General features: G+C 51.7%; 3 protein-coding genes across 6 annotated transcripts; all 3 read right to left on the bottom strand.

The window, feature by feature from the left end:
* Positions 1-1,535: 1,535 nt before the first annotated feature.
* Positions 1,536-3,112, bottom strand: RNF227 (ring finger protein 227). 2 transcript variants are annotated; one of them, XM_054709710.1, is made up of 2 exons: positions 1,732-2,846; positions 1,536-1,626 (listed from the first exon to the last, which is right to left on the bottom strand). In XM_054709710.1, exons 1-2 carry the CDS (start codon positions 2,429-2,431, stop codon positions 1,571-1,573), a joined length of 756 nt encoding a protein of 251 aa, XP_054565685.1. In that variant the 5' UTR covers positions 2,432-2,846; the 3' UTR covers positions 1,536-1,570. The 2 variants fall into 2 exon arrangements, 1 of the variants encoding a protein (XP_054565685.1); XR_008554826.1 differs by lacking the exon at positions 1,732-2,846 and adding an exon at positions 2,909-3,112 and having other exon boundaries at positions 1,563-1,626.
* Positions 3,113-6,923: 3,811 nt separating this feature from the next.
* KCNAB3 (potassium voltage-gated channel subfamily A regulatory beta subunit 3) lies at positions 6,924-13,075 on the bottom strand. Of its 3 annotated transcripts, XM_054709395.1 has the most exons (15): positions 12,834-13,075; positions 12,689-12,788; positions 11,310-11,353; positions 11,186-11,223; positions 10,869-10,948; positions 9,335-9,379; positions 9,205-9,249; positions 8,952-8,995; positions 8,667-8,753; positions 8,308-8,393; positions 8,034-8,154; positions 7,854-7,948; positions 7,638-7,758; positions 7,379-7,467; positions 6,924-7,140 (listed from the first exon to the last, which is right to left on the bottom strand). In XM_054709395.1, exons 1-15 carry the CDS (start codon positions 12,928-12,930, stop codon positions 7,063-7,065), a joined length of 1,170 nt encoding a protein of 389 aa, XP_054565370.1. In that variant the 5' UTR covers positions 12,931-13,075; the 3' UTR covers positions 6,924-7,062. The 3 variants fall into 3 exon arrangements, with proteins under 3 accessions (XP_054565370.1, XP_008151713.2, XP_054565371.1); XM_008153491.3 differs by having other exon boundaries at positions 12,689-13,075; XM_054709396.1 differs by lacking the exon at positions 8,667-8,753.
* Positions 13,076-13,864: 789 nt separating this feature from the next.
* On the bottom strand, positions 13,865-15,496 carry TRAPPC1 (trafficking protein particle complex subunit 1). Its single transcript, XM_008153490.3, has 5 exons — positions 15,398-15,496; positions 15,189-15,287; positions 14,966-15,036; positions 14,479-14,617; positions 13,865-14,203 (listed from the first exon to the last, which is right to left on the bottom strand). Exons 2-5 carry the CDS (start codon positions 15,285-15,287, stop codon positions 14,075-14,077), a joined length of 438 nt encoding a protein of 145 aa, XP_008151712.1. The 5' UTR covers positions 15,398-15,496; the 3' UTR covers positions 13,865-14,074.
* Positions 15,497-15,947: the final 451 nt, after the last annotated feature.

Below are 15,947 nucleotides of genomic sequence, written 5' to 3'. Positions count from 1 at the left end.
GAATTGCGTCTTTTTTTTTTTTTTAAGAGTTGGGGCGTGGGGGGTCAGACCTCCATAGCTTGCTAAGTATTTTAACTGCTAGACACTTCTTTGACATGTATCGTTCACTACCAGGGCTGCTCAGAAGCTGAGCGAGGTCGGACACTTAGTTTTTGAATGTTAAAAAATGAAAGATAAAATTCAACAAACACAGCTGAGAGAGGTCAATTTTTGAATGTTAAAAAATAAAAGATAAGGTTCAACAAACATTTATTGAGTACATACTATGCATTAACACTGTTGTTGGCACTGGAGATAAAATAGTCACAAGTCAGTCATTACTTTCATGAAGCTTACACTTTAGTAGGGACACCAACAAAACACATACTGTCTGAAAATAAAAGCAAAGAACATAAAACAAGGCATTGTGCTACAGAAGGTGAGGGAAGGGGCAACACCAGGCTGAATGCTGAAAAAGGCTTCCCAAAAGAGGGAACATTTACGCTGAGACTTAAGGACAGGAAAAACCAAAATATGGTTTAAATTCACATTTTTAACTCAGAGAAAATCCAACTATGCACATGAATTCAGATTTCTTCAGCAACAGAATGTCACTTTAGAACCTTCAATAAAATAGTATATAATTTATTCAATACCATTTGTGTTCTAAATATTTCACCTATAGATGGTAACATTCTAGAGCACCTAGGACCTGGGCTGACAATTAAATTTTTATGTGTACATAGATCAGTTGGGGTTCTTGTTAAAATGCAGGTTCTGATTCAGCAAGTGAAGTGGAATCTTGAGACAGCACTTCCAACAAGCCCCCACTGACTATGTACTATAAGGTACTGATGGGATTTAAGATCTGATGCCTTTACCAAATGTCTCTTTTCTATCCTTGATAGGCCCTCATTAGGTGCCTCAGATGAATGTTCTTTGGACCTTCTGATACCTGCCCTAACAGGTTGGAGGGGGGTTCTGAAATGAGGCAGGACAGAGGCATCTGGATAATTTTAGGAATACAGTACTGGGAGTGGGGCGACAGTGGGCATATCAGCACGGGGGGTGGGGTGGAGCCAAACCAAACGGCTTATTTTTCTCATGTCTCTTAGTGGTAGAGAAGTGAGATTAACATGACATGAAAATCAGCCTCTGTCCTGTTCCATTTTATTTTATTTTTTTGAAATTTTCAAACCATTGACATAGAATTGCTAAAATGGGACCTGTTGCTCCCACACACCAGAGTTGCCCTGGACAAAAGCCAAGTCACAGCTAAGGAAACAGTCTGTCTTCTTCCCACGGGTACATAGACTTTGTTTTTATCATCCCTGGGCCACTCTATCCTAAATATGTATGGCTGGCACAGTCAGCAGATGGGGGCGATTCGTCTAGGAGCCTCCCCAGCTCAGCATCAACACCTCCCAGGGCGTTCCCTCCTGCCCTCGGCTGCACTTCCTCGTCAGTGCCAATCCTGGGATGGGAGAGGGGGTAGCCTCGGCATCAACCCCTGGTACTACAGCACGCCCTGGAAGGCAGCTCCCACCTTCCTTCCCCACCTTCCTTCGGCCTCAGCTTCCGGGCCTCGGGGTTACAGCGTGCAGCGAGTCATGTGGGCCAAGTCCTTGATCTCCGGACAGTACAGAACTGGGGGAAAGAAGAAGGGTTAGTGGCAGCGGGAAGATGCAGTCTAAACCTGGGCATTCTCTCCCCCAACCCCCGTCTCAGGAGCCTCCCGGGGTGGCCCCTCACCGTTGCTAGGCAGCGGGCGCCGCCAGCGGCGCGCGGGCGACAGCAACCTGTCCCAGAGCCGTCGGAACGCGCGCCACCCCGCGCTCCTCGGCCCCGACCCCTTGTCGCTCTCTTCCTCCTCGTCGGCCTCTCGGTCGGCGTCGCCACCTTCCCTGCCCGGGCTACCAGCCTCATCAGGTTCACGTTCAGCCCGCGCCTTTTCCTCCAATCGCGACCACAAGTCCGGGTCGACAGGGATCTCCGTGACCCCGCCGCGCGGGAGCGGGGTGGGCGCGCGGCAGAAGGGGCACGTGACGACGCGGCGGAAGCGCACCACGCGCGCGGCCGCTCCGCTGCGGTCGCCGCGCGCCGCCAGCTCGCGCAGGCAGGCGGTGCAGAGCTTGTGGCCGCAGCGGGCGCGCGCCGTCCCGGGCAGGCGGCGAGGCGCGCGGGCCCCGAGGTTGAAGGGCCGGTAGCAGATGTCGCAGTCCAGCTCTCCCCGCTCCGGAAGAGATGGCACCTTCACCAGGAGCTGCATGCTGCCCGCCGCGGACTCGAGGGTGTCGCTAACGCGGCTGACGCCGTGGGCAGCACGAACTAGCCCTCCCTGTGACCCGGGTCGGGTCTTGGGGCGGGCGCCGCCGCGTCTGGCCCCTTTTAAAAACGAGACCCCGCCCCTCGAGGCGTCACGCAGTGGTCGGGCCGCTCCCTGCGGCGGCATGTGTGGGGGCGGCGAAGGCCGGAGGCCGGGAATGTCAACGCTGGCCGAGCTGGTCCGGGGATGGGGTAGGAGGCCAAAGTGATGCCAGGACTGGGGAGCCGGGGAGATAAGAGGTACACAGCCCTCTACTCCCTACACACCTTCCTTCAACCTCCCGGCACAAAGCCTGTGCTCCAATTCTACCTGCTGCAACCCCCCATCCTCTTCCTGAGCCCACCCAGCCACGGCACGGGTCTCTCCAGTCCCTTGCACCTGTCCGCTCAGCTGGTTACACTTGCACAGCCCCATCCAAGCAAGCTTCCTCAGCCAGGGGCAGTGCTCATTCTGCCCCATCTTTAGTGGGCTCCTGGATGTTTGAACGGATGCTGCCTGGCAGAAACTCATTCTGCCCGCAGCTCACCTTGGTATATACATCACACACACACACACACACACACACACACACACACACACACGCACACACACACACACACTCACCGTGCTCTGGGAAGGCTGGCTCCCCAGTTTTCTTTCTTCTCAAACAGCTACCAGTTGACATCTCAGTCTTTGGGGCGACTTAGATTTCAGGACCATGGCCTTAGGAATCCTGGGAATCCTTTCCTTCCAGAGTAGTCAGGCCTGGACACCCACACACCATGATGACTCCAGCAAAACAGCCCAGCATGAGTTCTGACTCAGGGGTCTGACTTCCCTCACAGGTAAACAGGACATGGTACTCACAGCCCACATTCCCTCATGGTGCCACACCCATCCCCAGCTGCCTCCTCACCCTCCTCTCCTGGACCTGCAATCCAGGTTCTGGGGTGGAGGGTAACATCTAGAGCCAGCTGACTTGAGTTCATATCCCAGCCACCACCACCACTTACTAGTTGTGACACTTTGAGCAAAGTTACTTCACTTCTCTGGGCCTTGGTTTCCTCATCTATATAATGTGGATACTAATAGGAGTAAATGAGCTCATATATGTAAAGTGCTTAGAACGGTGCCTAGCACAGAGTAAATGCCACATATTAGCTATAATTATTATCCTGTGCCCCCAGCCTAGATTGTATTCATTTTAACTTCTCACTACCCAACATTTTCAACCCCCATCTCTCTGGGTCAATACCAGATGGGTTTTTCTAGACCCATGCATTTACTGGCAGTAATAGGCCATGTGGAGTTGGTTTTGCTTTTTAACTACATTGTTAAAACCTTAGCGGGTAATCTTTGTGAGGGGGTATATCATTATCTGTAAGCAAACATTTCAGAACTTCTAAGTTGTATTGTCTTTATGGTCACTTGGGGGAAGCTACCTACTTATTTCAGTGATGCTGTCATAATTCAAAACTGTTTTGGAAATTCTCTTTGGGGTGGTGTTCAGAGATCTCACATATTTTAATATCCCCAGTTGGTGATTAAATCTTAAACTTTTAGGGTAGATTTGATTATATAAATGCTCCCAACGTGTTTCACAATTAAAGCCTCTCTAAGCTTCAGACCTGGATATCCAGTCACTTGCTCCTCCTTTCTTATTTATCTTCAAGGACCCAAACCAATGACCTCCTTGTCCAAATCAGCATCTCTTCCATTGTCTCCTACTTCTTTTTTTATCCAAATCCAGAAATCTACAACCAGCCCACAGAATTATGAAAAAAAAAATGATGAAGAAAATTGTGTTTAGATGTTGCAAGCCACTAAATTTTGGAGGTGATTTGTGTATCAATAGATAATTGATCTAGAAAGTTTCTTACTGTCCTTAAGATAAAGAATATTCTAGAGTGCCCTCTAAGTCACTGTATGTTCTGAACCCACCCGTGTCTCACATTCTGCTTCCACTGCCTCTTTGTCCTTAGACACTCTGGCTTTGGAGATCTTTGGATCGGATGTTCTTTTCTGCTGCAAGGCTTTCTTGTATGCGGTTCCCCTCACCCTCTCCTTTCACCTTAGTAACACCTACTTGTCTGTCGGCTCTCAGTGCAGCCTTTCTCTGGCCTTTGGACAACTGAAGTTTCTGTTTGGGTGCTATTTGTTTGTTTTGCCCATTTGTAAGTTCCATGAAGGTTCTTCTGAGTCTGGTTTTGTTCACCATTGTATCCCATAGTAGGACTCAGTAAATGTTTGTTAAATTAAGGGATGAAGTTGCCTGGCTGGTGTGGCTCAGTTGGTTGAGTGTCGTCCCATACACTGCAAGGTCGCCAGTTTGATTCCCAGTCAGGGCACATACCCAGGTTGCAGGTTCGGTCCCTGGGGTGTGTACCAGAGGTAACCAATGCTTTTTTTCTCCCTCTCCCTTCCTGTCTAAAGTCAATTAAAAACATACAGTTAAAAATGAATGAATGAGGTGAATGATAAATGTGGTGAATGAGGTGTGACAATAAAGGAAGGTTTCTTGCAAGGGGTTTCTAAACTGCCTCTGAAGGGCATAATAAGGAGCTTTTTAAAATGTTCTGAGCAATGGAGGAGACATTTTTAAAATAAGTGCATAACCCTCCAAGGTAGTTATGTAAGAGAGGACTATTTTGAATTGATAAATTCATGTATGTTTGTTACAGAAAAACTAATGATAGTTTAGTCACACATTTTACCTCCTTGTTTCCTCCACAGTCTTCCAAAATGAGTAGAAGATGATAGGAATGGTATGTAAGTATTCATTAGTTGATCCAGTTGGTTGCTAATCCAGAAAGTGGTATGCTGCTTTTTCTCTTTTGGAAATTGCTCTCCCCGCTTCACGATCAGGGGTGAGGATGGGTAGCAGGGAGATGGTGAGGTGGTGGTTGTTTTTTAATCCTCACCCGAAGTTATGTTTTCATTGATTTTTAAAGTGACAGGAAGGGAGAGCGAGAGAATCATTGATGTGAGAGAAACATGGATTGGCTGCCTCCCGCATGCCCCCCCGACTGGGGACCAAACACACAACCTAGTTATGTGCCCTGACTGGAACTCGAACCCGTAACCTGTACCGGAGGATGCTCCAGCCAACTGAGCCACCCGGGCATGGCAAAGTTGTATTTTAAGAAAAGCAGAGCACATTCTTCCCTGCCTTGTGATCTTTAAAGGTTGTAACTTTCCACCCACTTTCTGTCTCAGGGAAATCAGAGTTCTTTGGGGAAGACTAAGGGGCTGTATCTGACATAATCCCATTCGATTCTGCTTTTCTGCCATCCTCACACGTTTTCCTTTTTTTCCAACGATAACTCATTGCCCTTCTCTGTATCATCTCAACCATAGACCAGTTTTCATTTTACCTCTCCTTCACCAAATCCCAAAGCCTCAACTTCAGAACAGCCCTCCCATTCAGCCACAAGAAAACCACAAGAAACTCGTTCCTTAGTATGTGTGGGTATCAGGCAAGAGTGAAATTAAGGAGTATAAAACCAAAAGTGTGGCTAATATAACTTTCAAAACAAAACAAGGGCTGTGGTGTCAGGGGGAGGAAAAAGACGACGAAGCCAGATCTCTCTGGGTTCTAAGGAATGTGGCAATGGAAGGAGGAAAGGAAGGAAGGAAGGAAGGAAGGAAGGAAGGAAGGAAGGAAGGAAGGAAGGAAGGAAGGAAGGAAGGAAAAAAACTGGGGCCCAAGTAGTTTGGTGCTGGGCCCTTGATGAGAGTGGTGCCTAGGAGCACAATGCTTGGGTCTCTGGGGTAAACGAACAGTGGAGAGAAAGCTAGTACTGGAGCTTTCTAATGGCTGGGGCTAGAAGGCCAGATACCTGAGACTGAGACCCTAACCGCCCACCCCCTGCAATTTCAGACAGTGATTGAGGAAGGATTAGGTTGAGATTTTATTTACAATTCCCTGGAAGGTCTTACAGAAGAGAGGCCATTATTATTGCTTTAAGATTATTGCATTCCCCCTAAGCCAGGTAGAAGTCCTGGCTCAAAAGTCTATCCCCAGACCCTTTTATGTTAGCCCCGTATCCCTGCTTTGACCTAAAGGCTGTCACTATTTCCTGTGACGCACAGCCCAGCCGCCTCCCAAGGACTGCCCTGGCCCAGCTATACATCTGCCATCAATTTTCTCTCTACCTTTGTCAGAAACAACGTTTTAACACTAATTCCAGTTTTAAGCCCTCCTTCACCTCCTGGCTGGGAGGCAGGGTCCTGGGTTCCCAAAGATTATCATTTAGTTCCCGCCAGGACCAGCCTGGCTTCCTTTGTACGGCATAACGGCATAACGGCATAACGAAAGAACCCCATTTTCCTTTGGCCCAGATGACATCACAACTCACTTGTTAGGTTATACCCCTGAATGACATTTCAAGAGCCACTTTTGAGGTAATCTGCGTTACGTATGTCTACCGTTTAGCTTTTTTTTACCCCCTCGGCTATTGGGGTAAAAGAGAAAGAGGGGAGACCAAATGGCAAAGAGGGGATGGCCCAGTAGCTCATGCCTGGTATTAGCAAAAAGGCCTGGAAGAACGCAGAAGGGAGCAGCGGCCTACTTTTCCTCTCAAGCCCCACTGCGGAAGGATATGGCTTTGTTCATGCGTATAGATTATCGAAGCCGGAACTCGTTAGTGGGCGGGACCACTTGGCTCTGGCAGCTGCGTGGAGGGATCTGGAGCTGGAGGGGTTTGGCTTCCGGGAAACAGTTCTGGGTGGGCAGGCGTGTAGCGGCTCCAGATTTGGGACTCTGCGCCCCCGACAGACTATTTCTTGGAATGTGGTTTGTTCCCCAGGAGCCCGTCTATCTCCACAACCGTCTGCGGGGTCAGCTGGCTCAGCACCTGGAGGAGAATGGGGTGGTTGGGTCACTGAAGAAGGATCTGAAGTTTGAGGGCCTGCACTTAGAGGACCAAGTGCAGGGAAAGAGTCACAGCTGTGCCCGTTTTGCCTTGTCAGCCTGGAACTTCTCATCTGCAAAGTGAGGGCCTTGTAGTGAGTCCTCACTTTGGGTTGGACAATGAGGCCTTGACTCCTGGGGAGGGGACAGAGATGGGCTCTGCCTCTGATTCCCCAGCTCACCTGTAGGGCACCCAGATGTTCTATCAGCTGCTCTGCACTCGACACCCCCAGCAAGACGGAGCTGACACCCTCACTGCGGAGACACCACGCTGAAGCCAGAGGAGGAAAGCAAGAGAACTGATGGATAAGAATGAACATATGAACTTCAGAAGTGTCTCTGAGGAAGAGGATTCTCCCTCAGGACAAACCTCTCTTGGGTTTGAGAGTTTCTCCGAAGGAGACAAGGCCTCTGCAGGGTCCAGGGTTGGCAGTGTCTCACCAATAGCAAGCTGTGCCACAGTGCAGCCCAGCTGGTGAGCTATGGGTAGAAGGTCCATGACTTTGGCTTGTTGCTTCTTGCCATCCTCACTCTGCACTTTGTCCTTGAGCCACTGGTAACCCTGGAGGCCAAAGAGAATCAGCAAAAGACCCCCCCACCCCCACCCCAGAACAGCCAAAATAGGCCAGTCCTGCCACCTGAGCCCCAAGATCAAACCTTGATGGTGGCCCTGCAGGGGTCTGGGACTCGCCCATCATACTTGCTGTGGATGAGGCCACAGGCCAGAGGGGACCAGGTGACTGAGCCAACACCTAAGAGGAAGAGGATTAGATGTGGGGAAAGGAATCAAGGTGATGCTGAGCCCGAGGGAAAGGTAGGGACGAGGGGGCTTCGAACCAATCTTGTGGTAGAGCTCTGGCAGCTGCATCTCCACCTTTTCTCTTTGAAACAGATGGTGCTCTGCTTGTTCACACACTGGAGGAATCAGATTGAACTGTCTGGCCACAGAGTAGGCCTCCTGAGTGGGGTGGGAAAGAGAGAGGGCTGGGGTGGGGAAGCATTCTTTCCATTTTCTTCCACTCCTCCTCCTCCAATAGAGTGGGGTTTGGAGTGGCCATGTGAAAAATGGGAATCAATTGTGGGACAGGGGAAAGTGGGGTTGCACACTCACCATGATTTCTGCAGCCCCCCATCGGGATGTCCCCCAGTATAGAGCCAGGCCCTGGTTGATGACATAGGTCATGGCTCGAACAATCTCTAGGCATATGGGAGAGGAGAGCCTTACTGCCAGATCCCTGGCATCCAGGACTCCAGATCTGCAGATCTCTGCCTGCCCCACCAAGACCCCAGGCATCTCTGTGGAGTCAGAGAGGTTGCTTTCTGCTCTTTGCCTCCCTCCCTGTCTAAGTCCTGGGGTCTGAGCCTCCACTGTGGAGCGTGGGAGGCCTCCTGAGCAAGGGCTGGCTTCCTGTTGAGGTTTGAGAAGTGCTCAGTTTTGGAGGACTCTCAGAGTTGGGGTGCTGCTTTTACCCTCCATGGGACTGTTGGGATCTGAGCGGTTAGCAAAGACGATGTCCACATATCCCAGCTGGAGACGTTCCAGAGATTCTCGCAAGCCTGGGGTAGGGATGAGGAGAGGAAGGTTAAGTACCTTAGTTTCAGTTTCTGAAGAATTCAGATCTCACCATTTTGCCATGGCCGTCTAAATCCCAGTTCCCCTATTCAAAGCCTCTAACTCAGGAGCTTCAGAGAATGTTCCCAACTCCTCTGGGTTCCATACCAAGCCACTTCAGGTTCCTAGTCTCTAACTCTCACCCTCAATGATGTGTTTGCGGCTCAAGCCTCGCTCAGTTTCTGCCCTGTAGGAAAAGGTAAGTCAAAGATGAGATGTGACACAGGTAGGAGACCAGGGCTGGCCTGCACCATGAGGAATTGGGATTGCATGGGTTCTCACAGGTGGGATGTAGACCTGGGGTAGCAAATATGGGGACAGCCGTCACCACCCCCATCCCATACACCATACACCTCTGTAGATCGTTTCCCCACTTATAGTGGGGCAGCCACTTACTGTCCTCCCCCAAAAATCTTGGTGGTGATGACATAGCTTGATCTCCTGGAGAAAGAGAAATGGGAGAACCAGCAAGAAAAGGACTTTTGATGATTATGTCCCTAGCAATCCCCCCAAAACACAGTCTCACCTCCAACCTTTGCTCTTGAGGATGTTGCCTAGGGTTCTTTCAGCCCTGGAAGAAAGACAATGTAGATGCACTGGCCCTCCAAGGTGGATCAGTTCCTTCCCCTCTTCCTCATGTTTCCCTTCAACTAATTTCCTCTCTTGTTAAGTGAAGAATAAACCAGGAGTCCAATGGGCTGTCAGCCCCATCCAGGACTAAATAAAAGAAGCTCCTGGAACTAGGGGTATAGTCATATAGCTTTCATTCAATCGTTCAACATATATCAACTGTGCATCAATTATGCACCAAGCTCTGTTCTGAGTTCGAAAGGGATAGAGTAGGAAGAGGGGAGTGGGACAAGGAGACACTGGTTCCAACCATTTGTGTTGCCCCATCCCCTTGAGTCTACAAAATCCCACCTATCCTTCAAAGCTTAGCTCAGATTCTGCCTCTGAGGGAAATAGAAAATGTTCGCTGGTTACTATAGACTATGGTCAGTCCTTGTTAGCTTCCATAGCTCTTACTGATGATTTTCAACCGGTGTGCCACAGGAATTTCTAAAACATGTAATAGCTGACTATTTAGTCCGGGCACTGGCCTCATTTCCCTTAAATTGTCAAATAAAAAAATGACAACAGCCAACACAATAATGGCCATCACTGTGAATGAATCAAAATTATACATATTTTTTGGTCATATTGGCCCCCCCAAAGTTTGTGGGGGTTTTTTGTGCCGCAGAATTTTAGTTATTAGTTTATGTGTGCCATGAGATGAAAAAGGTTGAAAGTCACTGGGCTGCACAATTCTTTGAGACATAATTATGAGCTTAAGTCTTAAGTAATGGTGGACTGTTATTCATTCTTTCATATCTCCCTATCGTTTTGGTTGGTTTGTTTAACTACTTAGACTGGGAGCTTTTTGAGGGCATATTGATGTTATCCCACAAGTAATACCTACTCCGTGCTAGGCTCTGCGTAGGTACTTAGGTGACACGGGGAAAAAGAAAACAGATTTCATAGGAGGAGGAGCATCCCAGTTGAGCAGCAAATATGGCTACATGAGCCAGTGATTGACAATGGTGTGTCAGAGGCCAGTGTAAAGTGCTTTAGGAACTGAGGGGCTAGTGGGGAATTGGGTGAAGGCTTCCGGGAGAAGCAGACATTTGGCCAAGTCTTGAGGATGAGCAGAAGTTTGCCATGTGGAGAAAAGGTAGGGGTGGGTCACGCAGGTTTTGGCTACTCCCAGTGTGAAGCCAGGGGTGTGTGATATGGCACGGTGTGTTTGAAAATTTAGATTTATACTCCCCACGCCGTTGCACATAATTGATGCTCAAGATATATTTGTTGGTTTTATTTTATTTTGACTGCACAGTATGCCCATTGCCCTCTAAGCTGATGTTTGGGACCATGATTTCCATAATGTTTCGGGGGGCCCACTGGCTAAAAGGATAGAACTTAGTGTTGGCAGAATTCCCAGCGTTCTTGAGATGGAAAACATGAAGCCCTGATGTTCTCTCAGTCTTCTAAATATAACTTAGCTCTTTCGCCCCAGTCCTTACTTTCCAGCTGCATACACTTCGGTGGTGTCAAACAGGTTTATACCATGCTCATAGGCTACTGTCAGCACGTCCTCTGCTGTCTAGGGAGGTGAGAGAAAGAGTTAGAGATTATCCACTGGCCCCTCAATTACCTCCCTCATTGCACTGTAGCACCTTAGCCTTGATTTCTACATTCTCTTCCCTTTTCTCATCCTCTAGCCTCATGTCCCATTCACCATTCTCTGTGCTTGTTGTCCAAACCCCTACCCAAGTCCATTTCCCCTTGTTCTGGTTCCCTCATAGCCCCTCACCCTGCTTCTAGGTCCCATCACTTATACCTCATCCGAGATCTGAGAACCAAATGTGACCCAGGTACCTGCAAGAGAGAAGCCAGGTATGTGAGAACTGTGGGATGCAAGCCATGAAAGAACTCCCTTCCCTTAAACCTTTCTTCTAACTCACCTAGGCCCAGACAGGACACACGAAGACCAGACTTTCCTAGGTTTCTGCAGGAGACAGAAGTAGCAGGAAGGTGTGGAGCTTCCATTAGGAACATACACGATCGGCCCCCAGCTCCTCTCCTTCCAGGATGAGAAGCCCTCAGGGTGTCTCAGTCCAAAACTAGACCCAGTGGGGCTACCGACTTGGGCAGTGCTATGCCCATAGCATAAGTGAACCAATAAGTGACTGTTCCTCTGGATACACTGTAAAATGCTTATCTTCCTTCCTATCACATTGAAGATGTACTGCTTGGTTTGTGTTTCTGCTGGTGGAGTTTTGTCTGTGTTCGAGTCATCGCTGGCATGTGTGGAGTCGGGGTCTGGGAGAAATGTGACTAGCTGAGTGTGATGAGTTTGTGAAAACAGACCTTCAGACAGAGTGCTATGCTAAAGGGCAGACACCAGAGTGGGAGGAGTTAACCAAGTCAAATTCAGTTACTCAAGCAAGGGTCCCTGGATAGCCTAGGCAGATGAGACTCCAACAAAGGTAGACAGGACACCTGGCTGGGGAGTATGACAGGAGAGGCCAGTTCTCCCTCTTCCTCTCTCCACTCCCTCTGCTCCTGTGGGCTTGTGAAGTCTGTCTCTGAACTAGAAAGACCCCTCCTCCCAAGCCCCCACTCAGGTAATCAGCTCCCAAGCAGAGCTGCCACATGGAAGGGATCAAACTCCTCAACTGACAAAGCCAGGTCGGCTCAGCTGGGTGATCTCAGCTCACGCCCAGGCAGGAGCCCCTCTCCTCCTCCTCCTGCCCCCCTGCCAGTTCTGAGAGCCCAGCAGTTCTCTGAGATAAAGTTGGTTACATTACAGTCCACCTTCCCCACCTGACCCCTGTTCCTCAGCATGGGGTTGAGAGATGTGGTCCATCTTTCCAACTTCCTGTCCCCACCAAGATAGGTCGCAGGACACTGGGCCCATGGGCAGGGCAGGTGGGGGCGGTATCTGGGTCAGGCACCCTGAGCAGGCCAGAGTGAGAAGCCCTTTCCTTCTCCCTCTTCCCAGGACACGGATCCAAGGACACTGAGGGAGGGGGGGGAGGGGTTGGGGAGGCACCCTGGGGATCCATGCATCCCTGGCTTTCCTGGGGGTAAGGAGAAAAGCTCAGGAGCATTCCCAGGCTCTGACAGGACCGGATCAACCTTGGTAAACTTGAATTTCTCCCAGTAGGGGTATCGACGGAGACCAAGAGAGGGACCAAGTAAGGGAGTGCGGGTGCCGGGAAGAAGAGAGAGAATGCGCCGGGACCTTCTTAGCGAAGTTTGAGGGGGTCCTGGGGCATCTCAGGAAGCCTCAGGGGTCAGGAAAGGGGAGATTGGGCGGGCTGCCCGGCCACCCCCATACCTGTATTTCATGCCAGTGCCTCGGCCGGTGCTCTCTCGGAGGACCCCAGGGGGCGCTGGGGGTCGGGGGACCACTGCGGTCCGGGCCTTGGGGCCCGACCCTCCTCCTCCTGGAGGATTCCCGTGCACCCCGCTGACAGGCCCACCGTTACCGCCCCCGGGGCCCGGCCGGGGTCCGCACAGACGGTCCTCACTGTTCCGGCTGCGAAGGTTCTGCTCAGTACACGCGATAGACACCTGCATGCCGGCTGCCCACGGCGAGGGGGCTCCGAGGGGGAGGGAAGGTAGGAAACCGGGAAGCCCGAGGGCGGACAAGCGGGGTGTAGTGGCGGGAGCCCTGAGGAGAGCGGGAAGGCTGAGGAGGCTGCGGAGGGAGTCAGCAGGCAGGATCGGGCCCGCGGGGGCGGGCTGCTGGAGGTCGCGGGGTTTGCGGTGGGAGGAGAGAAACGCAGGGGATCCACGAGTGGAGATATTCGTCTACAGGGGCACTGGCGCGGGAAGAGGAGGGGGAAATGAATGAGGGTAACGGTGGAGGGCGATCTAGGAGGGGAGGGACCTAGGGAGGAGTGGGGGGGAGAGAGGTGCCACCTCAGGCTGATCCGCAGGGGACCCGCTGGGTTCCCAGCCGCGTCCGCAGCGGGCCCGGCTAATCAACATGCAGGCACCGCCCCTCATCTGCATAAACCCGCCCACCTCCCGGTTAAACCCGCTTCGCATCTGCATAAGCCCCGCCTTCCGGAGCTCCACAGCGTGACTATTGGACGTACTCAGAGGAGCCCGAGAGCAGCACTGGGGAGGGTGGTTCTCGGGGCTCTCTGGGACCCGAGGCAGGTCGGGCTTCCTCCAGCTCAGTAGTTCTCAATAGGGGATCATTTAGTCCCCCGGGGAACATTTGACAAGATCTGGAGACATTTTTTACTATCACTACTGGGGATAGGGAGGAATGTGCTACCAGCATCTAGTGAGTATCGCCCAGGATAAGGCACGGAACAGCACCCCCCGCCCCGCCCCCAAACAATGAAATATCCAGCCCCAAATATCAGTAGTGTTGCTGTTGAGAAAACCATGGTCAGAGCCTCTGTGCAGGCTCAGAGGATGTGGCCACCCTGGTTCATGCCTCTATGAGTGGGGCAGGGCCCCTGACCAACCACCCAAAATGACACACTCAAGAAGCAGATAGTGACAAAAAAGTTTATTCTGTACTTCTCATGGCATCTGGTAGAGGATAAACCTGGAGAGAGGGCCTGGTTTGGAGGTGACGGGGAGGGCACCAGGGGGGGTGCATGGGGGCTTTAGGGGTTTTGAGGGCAGGCAGTGGAGAGCCCTGAGGTGAAACAGGTTAGAAAGGGCCCCAGATTCTCCTGAGGGGTAAGGTAGGGTGCTTCCTTCAGCCAGCCCTGGCAGAGAAAAAGGGCAGAGAGCGGATGTAGGAATCCAGTCGGGAGCGGAAGAGCTCACTTTGTACGGTTTGTCCCAGCGGGCACAGGGGGTTCTTCACCACCAGCTCCACGTACAGCTATGGAGAGGGACAGAGTTACAGCCAGACTTTGGACACTTCTTCTTTCCGACTCCAAACCTAGTATAACCTCAAGGATGTGAATACATAAGGATCAAGGGCTGGGAGGCAAGCCCTCCTTGATGAGAAACTAGTGGTGGGAGTGTTGAAAACTCTGCCTTCAATAGAGATAAAATAGGATCCTGGCAGGAAATCTGAAGGAGTCTCGGGGCTCTACATGGCCATGGCATACGTTGAGGAGCTTTGGGGGGTGGGTCCCAGGGGCTGGCACTGACCGCACTATAAATGTGATGCAGTACGTCTCGGATGGGTCCGACGCCCAAGTCAGTATTCATGACAACCTTGACCCCAGTGGGCGTCTCGTAGTAATGGAGTTTGTAACGACTAGTTTGGAAGGCCAGGAAACCATCCTTCCTGCAGGGATGAGGAGGACGTTAGGGAATGGGAGCAGAATCCTCCAAAAAAGAAGCTTCTAGTCATCTCTAGGTCGATTCCCTTTTCTTTAAACATATTTGTAGGGGCCTGGTTTAGTAGACACCTCCCCCAGGCTCCGTTCCCCCTCCTCCACATTTGACCCCCACTCCCAACCTCTCTATCATCAGATTTCCCCACCATCGCTCCTTGCAGCTCTGGCACTCTCGCTCCGGGTTCAGCTTCCCCTCTCGGGGGGCCAAATGCCCCTTCCACTCCAGAAAGTTTCCCCCACCCCAAATTCCCAAGGCTAGTCCTTTTCCCCTCAACATTCCCACTGACTCCGCGTACATGTCTAGCGGGGACATCTTGCTGACAAACGAACGAATAGAGAAAAGCATCCCGTACATCAGCTTGAACTCCTGGAGGAAAAAAGGCAGAGTTAGCTCTTGGTTGCTGAAGGAGACGGGCCAGGGGTGGGAAAGAGCCAAGGTTAGGAGGGGGGAGGCTGGACTTGGGACTTTGTGCGTCTGGAGATGCGAGGTCACCCGGTTGCGCGGGGCCCTCTCGTCACCTCCTCCTTGGGGATCCCCGCTTGCTTCTTGCGGTGCCACTCGCTGTAATGCAGACACACTCCATTTCGGTCAAACAGGTACAGGTTGTGGACAGTCATCTGCGGGGCACAGAGCGTGAGCCTTGCTCCAGGACCGCCCAGCCTCCGCGGGTTCCAGTGTTCCGTCCCTGATCCTTCCAAACAGGCGGGTTCCCTTCTCCCAAACTCACCGGAACTGCTCCAAGTGCCTGTCACTAGATACTTCCGGTTTCCGCGGAGCCCCGCCCCACCCGGTCCTTTCACGGCAGCGGAGCAATAACTCCGTCCAAACACACCTTTCTCAGTCTGTGGCCCTAGGGACTGCGCGTGCGCATCCGGGCTCCCGGGCTCCTGAAGCCGTAAAGGCCGCGCCGAGCGAGGTCCCGGGCTGGTGACGTCACGGAGGCGAGGCGAGCGGGGCGGGGCTGCGGCCGGTGGGCGGGCTGCTGCCAACGGTTTTGAGTGTAGGGGAGCGCGCGAGGGGAGGTGTCGGTCTTTCCGGATCCGGGCTCGCGGGAAGGGGCTGTCGCTTGTCCTCACCTTGACAAATTGGGGGGCTGAGGACTGGAGGTGTGGGGTAATCGGAACGGGGTAGTGGGGTGGAGCATCTCAGGCTAGGTTTGAGGGCGGCGTCCTCTCGAGGGACGTTCTGAGGGTGTGACTGAGTTCACAAAGTTTCCTGTGGGGTAGGAGGAAGGGAGGGATTCTTTATTATTATTTTATTTTATTATCTAAAGTTTT

The sequence above is a fragment of the Eptesicus fuscus genome, chromosome 20 (assembly GCF_027574615.1).
Source record: "Eptesicus fuscus isolate TK198812 chromosome 20, DD_ASM_mEF_20220401, whole genome shotgun sequence".
NCBI classification, from domain to species: domain Eukaryota; kingdom Metazoa; phylum Chordata; class Mammalia; order Chiroptera; family Vespertilionidae; genus Eptesicus; species Eptesicus fuscus.
This window is presented reverse-complemented; position numbering and strand designations above follow the sequence as displayed.

Bases quoted from the DNA above. Each gene is read 5' to 3' on its own strand.
- RNF227 (XM_054709710.1), bottom strand. From the start codon at position 2,431: ATGCCGCCGCAGGGAGCGGCCCGACCACTGCGTGACGCCTCGAGGGGC. The intron at 1,627-1,731 runs GTGAGGGGCCAC...TCTTTCCCCCAG, and splicing joins GCGCCCGCTGCCTAGCAACG to TTCTGTACTGTCCGGAGATC.
- KCNAB3 (XM_008153491.3), bottom strand. From the start codon at position 12,930: ATGCAGGTGTCTATCGCGTGTACTGAGCAGAACCTTCGCAGCCGGAAC. The intron at 11,354-12,688 runs GTATGGGGGTGG...TGTCTCCTGCAG, and splicing joins GGCACTGGCATGAAATACAG to AAACCTAGGAAAGTCTGGTC. The intron at 7,949-8,033 runs GTTCGAAGCCCC...TCTTCCTCTTAG, and splicing joins AGAGCTCTACCACAAGATTG to GTGTTGGCTCAGTCACCTGG.
- TRAPPC1 (XM_008153490.3), bottom strand. From the start codon at position 15,287: ATGACTGTCCACAACCTGTACCTGTTTGACCGAAATGGAGTGTGTCTG. The intron at 15,037-15,188 runs GTGACGAGAGGG...TTTTTCCTCCAG, and splicing joins CGGGGATCCCCAAGGAGGAG to GAGTTCAAGCTGATGTACGG. The intron at 14,618-14,965 runs GTACGCGGAGTC...TCATCCCTGCAG, and splicing joins AAGATGTCCCCGCTAGACAT to GAAGGATGGTTTCCTGGCCT.